The sequence below is a fragment of the Urtica dioica genome, chromosome 8, assembly GCF_054948205.1.
Source record: "Urtica dioica subsp. dioica isolate 48M chromosome 8, U.dioica_male_clone48M_v1_H2, whole genome shotgun sequence".
Lineage (NCBI taxonomy): Eukaryota > Viridiplantae > Streptophyta > Magnoliopsida > Rosales > Urticaceae > Urtica > Urtica dioica.
The window spans coordinates 4,798,923-4,814,117 of NC_142763.1; the positions used below are offsets into that span (position 1 = coordinate 4,798,923).

At 42.3% G+C, this 15,195-nt stretch overlaps 3 protein-coding genes across 3 annotated transcripts; 1 reads left to right on the top strand and 2 right to left on the bottom strand.

Moving 5' to 3' along the window:
- Window positions 1-1,549: 1,549 nt before the first annotated feature.
- Window positions 1,550-2,200, bottom strand: LOC149387467 (uncharacterized). Its single transcript, XM_089622154.1, has one exon. It carries the CDS (start codon window positions 2,198-2,200, stop codon window positions 1,550-1,552), a length of 651 nt encoding a protein of 216 aa, XP_089478280.1.
- A 2,057-nt stretch (window positions 2,201-4,257) lies between these two features.
- Window positions 4,258-5,453, bottom strand: LOC149387468 (uncharacterized). The gene is made up of 3 exons (XM_089622156.1): window positions 5,424-5,453; window positions 4,902-5,251; window positions 4,258-4,810 (listed from the first exon to the last, which is right to left on the bottom strand). Exons 1-3 carry the CDS (start codon window positions 5,451-5,453, stop codon window positions 4,258-4,260), a joined length of 933 nt encoding a protein of 310 aa, XP_089478282.1.
- Window positions 5,454-8,643: 3,190 nt separating this feature from the next.
- LOC149387469 (akuammiline synthase 2-like) lies at window positions 8,644-11,122 on the top strand. The gene is made up of 3 exons (XM_089622157.1): window positions 8,644-9,207; window positions 10,866-10,917; window positions 10,983-11,122. Exons 1-3 carry the CDS (start codon window positions 8,644-8,646, stop codon window positions 11,120-11,122), a joined length of 756 nt encoding a protein of 251 aa, XP_089478283.1.
- The last annotated feature ends 4,073 nt before the right edge of the window (window positions 11,123-15,195 follow it).

Sequence of the window (15,195 nt, forward strand, 5' to 3'; positions counted from 1 at the left end):
TCTCTCGGTTCAAATGAATTTATTTTCTACTCAAGAATTCAACCAAATTATGATGAGCGGATCCACTGAATATTATCTATGTTTACCCTTCTTGAATATCATCAGCTAGTCGGGATTTAAAAAATTACCATTTTACCCTTCTAGCTGTTATTTCCTCAACTCCTATGTCGCTTGTGAATAAGTCAGAAACAATGTATTGACGAGGAGCTAACAAGTCACATTGTTTCATCCAAAAGAGTCAGGACTCAATTTGGACACTGGCCAATTCATTTATTCACATTCCAAGGAACAAAGCATGAGGTGATATACATTGCATTTCAGCAATCTTGTACATGAATTCCATATCTATGAGAACTTCACAAAGTTACTCATGACATCTTCACAACTTAGTACTTCACCAATAGGCCCTGTTCAAAATCACATAGTGAGTCCGAACTCTAAATTTCTCAAATGAGAATACGTAAGCTGTGAAATGGCATGTCTCATTTTAGGATTAAGGTAAGCACGATGCAATTCATACGTAGTGACTTCGAGACATAAGAGGTTAAATGGTTTGTTCTTATTTTGTCTCTAGAAGTGCACTGGTCAATTCTGTACCTTCGGAAGATACCTAGAAGAACTATGGAGTCTCCAACTCTCAATGCCTCATAACCAGACATCATAGATTCTCCTAACAATCGTACTGATGTCAATAGTCCTCTGACCCTTAGATTGCGAATATATCGTTTTAAGCAAACTACGAAGAGTTTGTTCATGCAAATCTATGCAAATCTACATTTGTCTCTTCGTAAGTTGTTAAGTTTGTTTACGGACTAAAGACTAATGTTCTATCATAAAGTTTCAAACAGACAAGGAATAATGAATAAACGTTTCAACTTTTTATTAATGAATAAGCAATTGCAAGCAAGAGTCTTTGTGAGACTTTATTACATCAAATGTACAAAATAAAGACTACAACTCTTCTTGTGGGCACCATTGACAACAGAGAATGCGTCAATGAATGACAAGATTTTATGGCCGACTGTGGTTCCACCAGACGTTCGATGTGTGGTAGCGGAAAGCTATCTTTGGGACAAGCTCTGTTAAGATCGGTGTAGTCAACGCATACTCGCCACTTACCATTCTTTTTCTTAACGACGACGGTATTGGCGAGCCAATCGGGGTATTTTACTTCACATATTAGCTCGGATCTTAGTAGCCGTTCCACCTCTTCGTTGACCACCTTAGCCCTTTCGGAGCCGAGTTTTCTACGTTTCTGTTTTATGGGCTTGTAACTAGGGTCCACGTTGAGTTGATGTGCGACGATTTCGATGTCTATACCTGGCATGTCTTCTGTCGTCCATGCAAACGTCGTCTTGTTTTTCTTCAAGAATACTATCAGCTCTCGGCGTATGCTTCCTTTCAACTTGGCCCCGATGCCCACGCATCTCTCGGGGTCAGTCTCGTCGATCTGAATTTGTACTATTGACTCTATATTAGGCTCATCCTTCTCCTCCGAATCTTCCGTCAGAGGCGGATCGGCGTTCTCATTTCCGATGGTCATTAATTGCTATTGAACCTCGTTGGTTTCTTCGTCGGATGGACCTTCCGAACCGCTATCCTCTGATTTGTGATTCTCGGCGATTCTTTTGTGATTGCTCAAGTAGAAAATCCGGGAGGCCACTTGGCTTCCCCTAATTTCTTGTATCCCGTTGGGAGTTGGGAATCGCACGCAAAGGTGATATGTTGAAGGCACTGCCGTCATCCCGTGTATCCATGGCCTTCCGAGGATTATGTTGAATGGGGACGGGCAGTCCAACACAGTAAATTCTACCATACGATTCACATCTCCCGCTCGTACGGGAAGCTCGATGACCCCCATGGACGGGGTCGTCTCGCCGTTGAACCCTGAGAGCTGGTTGGGCTTATGCGCAATCTCTGCTTCTTTGATGTTCATCCTATCCAAGGTTGCCTTGAATATGACGTCCACGGAACTCCCTCTGTCGACCAGAATTCGAGCTACAATACAGTTTCCTACTTCAAGCTCGATGATTAGGGCGTCATCGTGGGGCCCGTGCAGTGTTTTGACATCGTCATCATTAAACGAGATCACGGTGTCGGTTCTTTCCTCAGGTCCTGCGGATCTTGGTGCACCCTTAAGTTGGCGGTGGTGCGCTTTGATGGAATGCACGCTGTTTCTACAAAACTTGGAACCTCCCATTATGTAGTCGATTCGGGGTTTCGCTTGGGGCACGTCGTTGTCTTCTTCCCTCGCCCTCCCACGCTTCGGAGAGGGGTTTCCTCGGTCTGGCGTTGCTGTGCTCCTTTTTCTGGGGCGGGGGGCCCAGGTCGACGTTCTTTAGTTCACCGTTCTTGTATTTTTCAATGAGGACTTTTCGGGCTACGACGTAATCTAGAGTATCGTGCCCATAACTCTTGTGGAAATCGCAATATTTTTTCTTATCCCGAGGCCATTTCGAGTAGGGGTGGCAATTCGGGTTTAGGGTCGTGTTCGTGTCGTGTCTTATTCGTTTTCATGTATTTTTTTACAGACCCAGACACGACCCATTTATTAATCGTGTCTAGGAGCAAAACTCAAACACGACCCACTATTTTTTTGTCAAACCCAGACCCAAACCACTAAGACCTATTTATTAATCGTGTCTCAATGGACCATATAACCCACGAACCCACTTGAGTCCACAGACCCATTTAGACCACTAAACCCATTTGAACACGAGAATCGGTTTAGGCCCTTAGACATGTTTACTTCAAAATATTGAAATTCTCTAAATCAAATTAAATAACAAATTAGTCAGAGTAAGTAATTAATAAAAATACTACATATAATCAACTAAGCCACCAACATAATATTTTTATACAAAAGAGAAGTTCAAACACCACTACTATAAATACTATTTTCCGGTGCGGAAGACATTCGGGTGCGACTTTTCGCACCCAAAATTCGCACCAAATGAGTCTTTCAGGTGCGACTTGTCGCACCCAAAACTAAACCAGCATATACAAATTTTCGCTGATTTTTTTAAACTTTGGGTGCGACTTTTCGCACCCAAAAGTCCGTCAAAACTTTTGGGTGCGACTTAGTCGCACCCAATGCTTCATCAAAACTATTAGGTGCGACTTAGTCGCACCTATAGTCTTAAAACATTTGAGCGGTCAACTTTCCCCCAAAGGTACTGACAAATATCATTGGGTGCGACTTTGTCGCACCCAAAAGTGTCATTGGGTGCGACAAAAACCAAAATTCTAGGTCAGGATATAAAATAAATTTTCACTGCGATTTTCATTCATTCTCTCACATTCCGAACCCCTCTCTCTCTCTCTCTATCTCTCTCTCGTTTTTCTTCTCTTCTTTCTTCCTCTTCATTTTTCTCGAGCGGCACCTGCAAGAGAGAAGAAAAAAAAACAAACAGCAACAATCAACAAGAGAATCGGCCGATCATCCACCTCACCTTCTTCTTCTTCTTCTCATCTTCTCCTTCCTTGAGCGCGCGCTATCCAGCCATCAAACCTGAGCACCGCGCGTCGTGGCCGAGGAAACGAGGACCGCCGCGAGCTCGCTGTGGCCGCCGCCCGAGGAAGAGACGTCGGGAAAGATCAGATCTTACCCGAGTTAGATTTGTGAATCTAGGGTTTGAAATTCATTTTGGGGGTTTTAATATCCTGGACGTGATTTAGTGATTTTGAGATGGTTTTGGTGCTCTTGGATTGATGGTATGCTTGAGATTATGTGTAAGATGGATTGTTTGATTTTTTTGGATAAATTGGACGTGAATTTTGGACTTGGCTGTGAGGTTGTTATTTTGGCCGTGTATGTATTCTTGGCCGTGTATTACCAGTCCAATGTGCCATTTTTATTTTATTTTTGGTGACATTTTAGGTGCGACTTTAGGTGCGAAAAGTCGCACCTAAATGTCGCACCCGAAAGTCAAGACTTTTGGGTGCTACTTTTCGCACCCAAGACTTTTAGGTGCGGACTTTCGGGTGCGGAAAAGTCGCACCCAAAGTCGCACCTAAAGATATCTTTAGGTGCGAAAATGGACTTTTGGGTGCAAAAAAAGTCGTACCTAAAAGTCTTTTTTGTACTAGTGCACAATCCATTGGGTCATTATGGGTCTTTATCGTGTTTACCCATTAACAACTCATTTAATATTCGTGTCTGCTAATTGGGTCCCAATGAGTTGTCATGTTCGTGTCGTGTTCACACGTTATTTAATCGTGTTAATCGTGTTCGACCCGGATGGACCCAGATCCATTTTAGGTCGACCAAAACCCATTTACACCGTGTCGTAACCGTATCGTGTCACGTGTATGGCCCCAAATTGCCACCCCTAATTTCGAGGGACCATTCTCGGAGGTTCCTTCGTTGTTTACGTTGTAAGCGTATTCTTGAGGACCGAGGGGCTTCCTCCATTCATTGTTTCGATGAGGTTTTATGCTAGGCATCCTTACCATGGCTGGGATGGGTGTCATGGATGGGACTTTTCTTGGATTATGTTTTTTGGTCAGGAGAACCCTTTCTTCCTCGGCCTTTGCGAAGTTTGAGGCGCAATCGATCGCATCTTCGATGGTGGGCGGCCTATTCACGGTCATTTCTTCCCGAAACCTGGATTCGTGCCAGAGTCCATTTTTCAGGGCGTTCAGGGCAGATTCCCCCTCGATGCAGGGGATTTTTGACATAACAGTCTTGAACTGCGTCATGAAATTCTTTAGGGTTTCGTCTCGAGTTTGCTGGGTGTTCCACAGGTCTGCCAGGGTTGCCTCTTCCTCGACCAACATTTGAGTAATGCTTAATGAACGAGGCTGATAACTGTTGGAAAGAACTTATCGAGCCTTCCTCGAGACGTGAGAACCAATCAAGGGTGTTTCCAGAGAGGTTTTCGGCAAACAATTGGCAATACCCAGCCTCTAACTCGTTATCGCTCAAACATGCTCGGGCCATTGCAATGCGGAAGGCCGTTACATAAGTTTTTGGATTGGAATATCCGGAGTATTTCGGGAGTCTGAACTTCCCGGCATCCCCGATTCTAACCCGGGTTATGTTCTGGGCAAAAGGAGTTCGCCGAGTGTCTGCCACCAGTCGATCGATCTCAGGAGCCGAGCTCGTGGCATAATGCATCCTGGAATCCACAGCTCGGAATTTTGCTTCCACCGCTTGGCGGAAAGCATTGAGGGCGGGGTGGTTATCTCCTAGGGGCTCTACACCGAGCTGTTTTGCCCCGGCTCGGTTTTGTCCCCGGGGATTTTCTTCCTGTCTCACTGCGGGTACAAAATTATTCGGCTCCTCCTGGCTATCTTCTTCCCGAGGGAGGTCGATAACCCGAGGAACATATCCAGGAGGTGGACCTCCTTAGGGGGGGGGGGGGGGGGGGCGGCGGCAGGTCGCCCTGGTTCGGTTGAGCTCGCCGAGCGTTGGCCCCGACCTGTCCTTCGAACTGCCCTGTCCCGACCATGTTACTAGGACCGGCTGTACTGGGGGACATCTGAATTCCGGAGAAACTCAGACGCCTTCGAGCATTCCCCGCGCCCGTTTGCAGCAGCGGCCCCAATCAAGCTCAGCAATGCAGTTCGCTCGATGTCGAGCTGCTCCTGAAGAGAAGATTGTCCAGCCGTCAAGCTTTCGAGCTGAGATCGGGTTGACCTCAGGAATTCGGATGTTACTTCAAAGAGTTTCAGCAATAGAGCTCGCATCTCTGGATCAGCTCCAGAGGTCGGGATCTCGTGTTCGCTGTTGGACGACATTTTTCAGATCCGACGATCTTTTTTCTTCGGCATTAGGTTTCTGATAGTATTCCCACAGATGGCGCCAAATTTTTGAACGGATTTCTCGTTCCAGCAATCTATACGAATATTATCAAGATGGGAATTCGTATATTTATTTTTGAGAGGGAAGGGTCTCAGAATCCGATTATAAAGACTAGATCAGGATCCGAAGGAAACTAATGAACGATATAAGATATTAAAAATATAGGCGACATAAGATTTCTTTATTAAAATTCGAATACAGGCAATGTTGAATAAAAGGGAATGAGTAGAAGATCCAAACAATATTAGCAGATCAAAATACAATTATATGCATTTTTCAGCAAGAAAATCAGTAGTCGCCAAATGAAGATTGAGCGGGCTTTTATAACTAGCTCGCCGTCCTTCCTTCTTCTTCAGATCGTCACACGTGTACGGGCAGAATCGGTCTTTAGTCCACTAATCTCGTCTTCGTCCTTGCCTCTAGGCGATTTGACCGTTTCATAGAGAAGGTGGGTGGCGCGAACCGTTTAGCCGGATCATCTAGGAACGTCTATGGGCCTGGGTCGAACTGGGCTTCGGTCTTCGTCAAGGAATTACTAGCTATCGATCGTCTTGGGCCGACCTCGCCCGCGCCTGGGATTTCTGGGCCGAACTGGGTTTTGGGCCGAACTAGCCCACCTAGCCGGGAAGGGCGAAATCTACTCCCACAATAACAACAGGTATATTAAGACCAACTAATCAGATCTAAATATATTGATTATTATAATACATTCTTCTATCTATTTTGTATTTAAATAAAAGATATATTTATAGAATAAAACTTGTAGATATTACTATTTTAAAATATCTTATCCATCAAAATTTAAATACAACACGAATTCAAATCTTATTACACTATCTTTTGACGTTCATCATCAGACCCAATGGTAAACGCCATTCATTCTTATAATTTTCTAATTGTTCCAAAGTTTTTGAGACTGAATTAATCAAATTACATTTTTCTCGTTCTATTTCAGAATAACCATTCACTTGAAATTGATATGTTTTCATTTTTACTTTTCGTAAATGGGATCATAAGTGCGCTCTTAAGCCCTTTTTAATTTAAGTGATTGCTATTTAATCATTAATAAATACTTTTGTCAAAATTCATTTTTCGAAATTGAAACATTGTATGATCTCATCTAGTTATAGAGTATCTTCAAAATCTTATCAGAGCCATGCATATACATACGTTGTTTGATATGTTGGTCATTATCTTACTGATTATGAACATTCGATGTTGGTCAATATTCTTTAGTTTGTGTATTAGTTTGATGATATTGGGTTTCAAATTAATTTCATATTTTTTATGATTTTATTATTTTTATAGCAGAATAATTATAAAGAATTATATTAATATTAATTTTTATATGGTTTTCAAGTGCTTTGCACGACAATTTCAAAACTGTCGTTCAAAAAAACCTAAAACTGCTTGAACGACATGTTTAAACTGTCGAGTAAACACATTGTACGACAGTTTTGACATGTGCTTACACGACACAAAATAATTGTTGTGCAAGACAACTTTAAACTGGCCCAAAATTGTACTAGTGCATACATATTATTCTCATTTTGACTCTAATAATTTACGTATTTTAAAGCACTTGATCTTTTACTAAAAATATCTCTCTCTAATCATACTCAGTAACTATGAACCTAATAACTCAAATTAAAAGATAGACGAATAAAAAACAAACAAAAACAAAACAAAAATGAACATTTAATTTTCCTTTTTTTGTTTGATTAAATTCTTTAGATATTCCACTAAAATCTTAGAAATTGCACTTTTTTTTCTCGAAGAAACTGCACTTTCTAATTTTAGAGACTACCCAGCTTTATTGGATAATATGTGACAAGAAATCAATGATTTGGTAAGGAATACATCACGTCTCAAGATTAACATGCAAGAAAGTCCACGTCGACTAGATCGCTAGTCATATTTATGAACGTTATATCCTATTTTCTATTGTTTAGTATGTAGAAATGTCAAATAAGATTTTCATTAAAAAAAAAATTTGCACCATAATTAAATGGTACCATATAAATCATAATATTCTTTTTTTTATTTATAGGATTACATGGGAAAAAAAAAATAAGAATATGCATGCATGGATCAGTTACTCTACTGATCTCCACTATTTGGTTAATCTTCATTTTCTTCAAAATTTATTATATATGTTTTAAGGACTCAAGCAGGACCGGCTTAACATACCTCAAAGCCTAAAGAAAAAGTGCAAAAAAAGGCATTTTCTTAACACAGATAAAGAGAATTGGTAACTTCGCGAATTTTTTCGAGAACTTTTTTTTATTGAATCAAAATTTTCCTTTTTCCCCTTAATTCTTCAAGAATTAGACATAATTATTCTTTGATTATATTGACAAATAATAAAGCTATATTGATAATGCACAACAATTAAAAAAAACATATATACACACATAAAAATTAAAATCTAGAAAGCAAAAGCAAGAAGTATACATAAAAGAAAGGAAGAAAAAAATTATTAACTAAAAACCCAAAATTTAAATATGAAAAAAATGAATATAAGCACTCTCTCTCTCTCTCTCTCTCTCGCTCTCTCTCTCTCTCTCTCTCTGCCTCACAGACACGTCCCGAGCCCCTCCGAACCTCGCATGGCGCTCAGCCCCTTGGCCTCGAGCCCTTCCGACCACAGCTCTGGCGCTGCCCCTCCGAACCTCTGCCGAGCCTTGTTCCCGCGGCCTTCCAATAGCCGGAGCCTGTCCTGTTCGGCCGAGCCCAGTTCCTCTCCGACGCAGGGCCGCTATCCCTGTCTCTGGCGTGACCTTCCTTCTCCGAGAGTCCCGGCCAGGTTAGTAATGAAGATTAGAGTTTCGATAGAAATGAAGATTGAAGTGGAAGTAACCTCGGAAGAGATCATCAAACCGTCGTCGGAAACACCTGACCATCTTCGCCGCTACACACTCTCTTATCTCGACCAAATATCTCCCAAAATGTACAGTCCTCTAATCTTTTTCTACGAGTTGAAAAACGACCGAGCCGACGAGCCTGGGATCAGCGAGATATCAAACCAAATAAAGAAGGCCCTCTCTGACGCCCTAGCCTTATATTACCCGCTCGCCAGCCGTGTCAGAAACGACTGGTTCGTCGACTGCAATGACGAGGGAATCTTCTTCTCCGAGGCCCGAGTCGTGAGCCCTCACGAGCTCTCCGAGGTAATAAAAAACCCTAACCCTAGCGAGCTCTCGAAGTTCCTTCCGTTCGAAGTCAACAAGATGAACGAGTTCGCCGCCGGAATCCGACTCAACATGTTCTCCAGCGGAGGCGTGGCGGTCGGAATCTGCGTCTCCCATCAACTCGGCGATGGTCTCTCTCTCATCAGCTTCATCAAGTCCTTGGCGCCAGTTTTCGCGTCGGCGGAGCTCTTCCCTCCTCGGGACGAGCTGGTTCTGGACCCCACCAGATCGCTGAATTTTTTTTTTATTTTGAGTATCAGGTGCGACTTGTCGCACCAGATAGTTAAAGAAACTTTTAGGTGCGACAAAGTCGCACCTGATTGTTTTAAATTTTAAGCGGGCCAATTCTCCCCCTTCTTTTTTCATTCAGTTGACGTGGCTTTCGTAATTAATTTTTTTTTTAATATTATCCGATGCGACTAGTCGCACCTGATAAGTTATCGGGTGGTGCGACTTGTCGCACCGGAAAGATCCATCGGATGTGATAAAGTCGCACATGTAATTTAGGTTTTTGTATAAAGTCAAATCTTCTGCACTTGGTTTTGCATGATAGAGTCTATTTCACTTCTTATGGCTTCTTTCCATAAGTGACCCTCAACAGAGTTCACTGCCTCTTTATAATTTAGAGGTGGAGCCTCCAACATATAGGTGAAAAAATCATAACCAAAATATTTTTCTACCCTCGCTCGCTTGCTTCGTCTAAGTCCCTCAGACTCTATCTCTTCTTCGGACTCTTCATCATTATCTTGAGTTATTTCCTCAATATCCTCAAGAAATTGGTTTGATGAACTCGGTTCAACTTCCTTAGACTTATAAGGAAATACATGTTCAAAGAACGAAGCATTTTTAGATTCCATAATCGAATCGTTGTGTATATCGGGGTTTTTCGAGTCATACACAAGGAATCTATATGCATTACTATGGTGTGAGTACCCAATGAAGATACAATCTACAGTTTTTGGTCCTATCTTCATTTTCTTTGGAGTGGGAGCCATCACTTTGGCCAAGCACCCCCACATACGCAAGTATTTATATGAAGGTCTTTTTCCTATAAATAGCTCAGACGAAGACTTATCCTCCTTTTTCCGGGGTATCTTGTTCATAAGGTAATTAGCAGACAAGATCGTTTCCCCCCACATTTCTTGGGGTAACCCAGAACTTAACAACATCGCATTCATCATCTCCTTGAGAGTGCGATTCTTACGTTCGGCAACGCCGTTTGATTGAGGAGAATAAGGTGGAGTGACTTCGTGAATGATTCCATGTTGTGCACAAAAGGCACCAAATGGTTCAACATATTCACCTCCTCGATCACTTCGCACTTTCTTAATCTTCTTATTAAGTTGATTCTCAACTTCTAATTTGTATATGGTAAATTTCTCAATTGCTTCATCTTTGCTTTTAAGCAAATATACATAACAATATTTTGTACAATCGTCAATAAAAGTCACAAAATATTTATTACCACCTCTCGTGTGCATGAACTTTAAATCACATAAATCGGTATGGATTAAGTCGAGAGATTCATTACTTCTTTCAACACTATGAAAGGATGTTCTCGTTAGTTTTGCTTCAACACAAATTTCACATTTATGATTTGAGTCAATATTAAACTTTGGAATACACTCCAAATTAATCAATTTTCTCAGTGTGTCATAATTTACATGACCTAGTCTACCATGCCATAAATTAGACGACTCAATCATATAAGCGGAAGAAGAAGTTTTATTCATTTCTTTTGCTTTGATGGCCATTACATTCATTTTGACCATGCCATTCTTGACATAGTCCTTGCCCACATACATTCCATTTTTAGACAATACAAGTTTTTGAGAGTCTAAAACCATCTTAAATCCATGGTTATCCAGCACAGTCCCAGAGATAAGATTCTTCCGCATATCAGGCACGTAGAGAACTTTGGTGAGCTTCATCTCCTTCCCAGAGGTCATCTTCAAAAAGACTTCACCTTCCCCCATTGACTTCAGAGGTAGCAGAGTTGCCAATGAACAACTTTTCTCCATCTCCTAGCAGCTCAAGGGTGGAGAAGGAGTTCTTGTCAGCGCAGATGTGGCTGGTTGCTCCAGTGTCCAGTCCCACTCCTTCGGGTTCGAGTCAATCATGTTGACCTCGGAGACCACAGCGACGAGGAGGTCATTATCATCCTCCACGACATTGGTCTCCTTCTTCTTCTTTGGCTTTCTACAATCGGCAGCTCGGTGACCAACTTTGTCACAATTGTAGCATTTACCAACAATCTTTTGTTGGTACTTCTTCTTGACGTCCCTCCCTTGACTCCAAGCTTGTGGGCGTGCTTCTTCCCCTTCGAGTTCTCGCCATGTTCGACGACATTGGCTCGCTCGGAGACGGTTCTCAGTCTTTTATCGGAGCCACGGTTGTCTTCCTCGATTCGGAGGCGAACAACCAAGTCTTCAAGACTCATCTCCTTTCGTTTGTGCTTGAGGTAGTTCTTGAACTCCTTCCACCCCGGTGGCAATTTCTCTATTACGGAGGCAAATTGGAAAGACTCGCTAATGGTCATTCCCTCGGCTTGAACCTCATGGAAAATGAGTTGAAGCTCTTGCACTTGACACACAACGGTCTTCGTGTCCACCATTTTGTACTCGAGGAAGCGACCCACAATGTACTTCTTAGAGCCCACATCCTCGGTTTTGTACTTTCGATCCAACGAATCCCAAAGCTCTTTAGACGAGGCTTTTGAGCTATACACGTTGTATAAAGAGTCGGCGAGACAATTTAACAAGTGGTTTCGACATAGGTAGTCGGATTCGTTCCACCCCACATAGGCCCGAAGCACTTGTGGGTCGGCTTCACCCTCACGAGGAGTGGCCGAAGGATCTTCGGTCAAAAACCGAGCAAGTCCTATGGTCGTCAGGAAGAAGACCATCTTTTGTTGCCAACGTTTGAAGTTGAGCCCGTCAAACTTCCCCGGCCTCTCAGCCGGCATCACCGTGGGAGGCCCTCGAGCCACACCCATGTTTGGAGCATCTAGGCCCAAACCCGCCATCGGTTGAACGAGACCCGCGGGTCCGTTCCCGGCCGTAGCCGCCATCGAGCCTTGTCCCAAATCCACGGGGATTTGGCCAACGTTGATCACGTTCGTCGGGGTGTTCACCAAGGAGGGATTGTCATTGACGTTCCCTTCAATATTCATGTTCATCGAGTCGTTGGCGTTTAGTCATATTTCTACAAAAGAAATCCACAAATTAGTAATCTTCATAACAAATCCGTAAAATAATGGAAAAAACAAATTATTTTTCCTTCCTCGCAACCTGTCTTATAGAAATAAAAAAGCTTCAAGATTGTTAGCAATATTATATTAATATTGACGGAAATATAAGAAAATTTGCATGGAAAGAGAAGTACACGTAAAACAATTACAAATAAACCGAGTAAACCTTAGAACCGGAAAAACAAAACGGAAAACTAGTCGAGGCCCATTGGACGGTCTCCTTGAAGCTTTTTATCGCCCTCCCACGGATGCTGGACTATTTAGCGAAAGCCTCCCAGGATACAACGACTACAGAGGCAAGCTTAGCACCAATAGGCTTGACTCTCAGCGAACTGGAACTTGTGCGAAAACTATCACCACGACAAAACAAAAGACAAATTTGTGGGGAAGGAGGGATACTCGGGAACAGTGGGGAATAAAATGGATTTCGTATGTGTACTCTGAATGAGAGCTGAAGCCTAGGCCAAGGCTACGGTTTGAATATCAAAAACGTCTAGCCTTAAAGGCAATTAATAACAACCAGCCATTTAACATACGTTTTTGTATTCAAAGCCATGCGAACCGTGCAACGTTTTCACCCTTAATGGCATTAACCCCACCGAGTAAAGATGGCACATTAACCTCTCATGACTAAAGGTTTATTCGGAAGAGAACTTTTCAATAAAAAGAAAGCCCGAGACAATTCCCGAAACTCGAGCACGGCTCGGCTCGGCGGCGGCGCGCGCGTGTGTGTGTGTGTGCGCGTGCGAGGGGTTAAGAGATAACCCACCCACACTCTTCTCTCTTGCACTTGCTTGACCACTAAAGAAAGAGGATAGTATTTAAACACTACCACAACACACATCCCCAACCATGTAGGACTCTTGGTTTTCACTTTGACAACACAACAATTGTGTTTCTTTAGCCTACTTTGAGCATCAATTTCTCATTCAGCTTAGGTCCGATTTTGGCAAACAAATATTCAATTTTTATAGTCCTCGTTACGAGGAATCCGTATCACTCAGAATTATTCAATTCCGATGAGTGGAACCCACTCAAATTGTTGCCACAAATCAGCCATACACATGTAAATAAATACTCTTTATTTATTTAATTTCCAACAATATACATACCACCTCGAAGTTACGGAGTACAAATATTAGAGTTTCGATAGAAATGAAGATTGAAGTGGAAGTAACCTCGGAAGAGATCATCAAACCGTCGTCGGAAACACCTGACCATCTTCTCCACTACACACTCTCTTATCTCGACCAAATATCTACGAGTTGAAAAACGACCGAGCCGACGAGCCTGGGATCAGCGAGATATCGAACCGAATAAAGAAGGCTCTCTCTGACGCCCTAGCCTTGTATTACCCGCTCGCCGAGCTGGTTCTGGACCCCACCTTATCGATCACGACCCAGGTCACGTTGCAGATGTTCTCATTCGACGCTCCGGCGATCGAGGCGATTAAAGTTCTTCACGTTGAATAAAGTACGGAAGATGGGTCTCCCGGGTCGAGGCATTGTCAGTTTTCATACTCTCTCGCCTTCTCTCGGCGAGCGAGGACGGGGCGAGGAAGAGAGAGAGAGGGTGATCATGTTGGCCCACCCGGTGAACATCCGACAGAAGCTCGACCCGCCGCTCCCGATGAGCTCCTTCGGAAACATCCACCGCGATGCATTCACGATCATCCGCGGCAGCGTCGTCGCCGACGGCGGAGAAGTCGCGAAGAGGATAAGGGAGGAGATAAGGAAAGTGGACATGGAGTTTCTTGAAAAGATGAGGGAATCCGGGGAGGACCCGAATCTGAAGCGTGTGGTGGAAGAAATGAGGAGGGTAGAGATGGAAGGCGGCAAGTTTCTCGCATATATGTTCAGCAAAGGGTTTCTCTACTGGCTCGGGCACCCGAGGTCTGTCCTGATCCACGAAAGCGCGCTCATGTCCTTCGACATGCACGGAGAGAGATTCGAGACGGTGTCTTTGCCGAGCAGGCTCGGGTTGGGTCGCAGCGAAGGGCTGGTTCCGTGGAGGAACTCGACGATCGGAGGATGGGTCGAGCATTGGGGTTTGGGTTATGTCATCGGAGGAGGAGAAGCGCTGGACCAAGTGCTTGTCGATCCCGATCGTAGTGGACGAGCTGGGTTTGGCGATGGAGCCCAAGGGGCTTTGGAAGAACGACGATGAAATACTTATGAGTGATCGGTTTCATCGCAACTTGGTCTCTTACAATGTAGTCGACGACAAGTATAGGCTTATCTACAGAAACTCGAGCAACTCGTTAGAGTCTAACGTTGATCCCATGATTGCTGTCTACATTCTTGAAATGTGTGGTAGCCTGATTTCTCATGTAGACAGCTTTGTTTCCATATGATTATTATAATTCGAGTATTATATACATTATATATATATATATATATATATATATATATATATATATACAAGCTTTTGTACCTGCGCGTTGCTGCAGAAAATATACATAATTTATAAATCTTGTGTAAATAAAATCATGATGTATTTAATCCTCTCATAGATCATACAAAATGATAAACATGACAAAAAAAAGTATGCCTTGTATTCTAGGTAATATCATTATCTGATTATAGAAATAATAAAAAAGGGTTAGTTGAGATTAAATTACATCAATAATTATTATATATATAATTGGGAATTTTTTTAATTTATTTGTTTAAAATATAAACATTTTTTTTATTATAATACCAAAGGTTCATAATATAATCATAACTAAAAGTTAGTGATTATCTTTTCTTATTTTTATATTCAATGAGTTATGACATTTTTATTAATTTTATTAAGCTAACCATTTTTTTTTATGAAATCATTTTGATTTGATGAAATTTTATGGAGTTGACATAAAATTTATTTACACTAATTAAAAAATATAAATGAAAACCGCTAGTGAACTACACAAACTTTTAAATATAAATGGTGCATTGCATTTCGAAGGC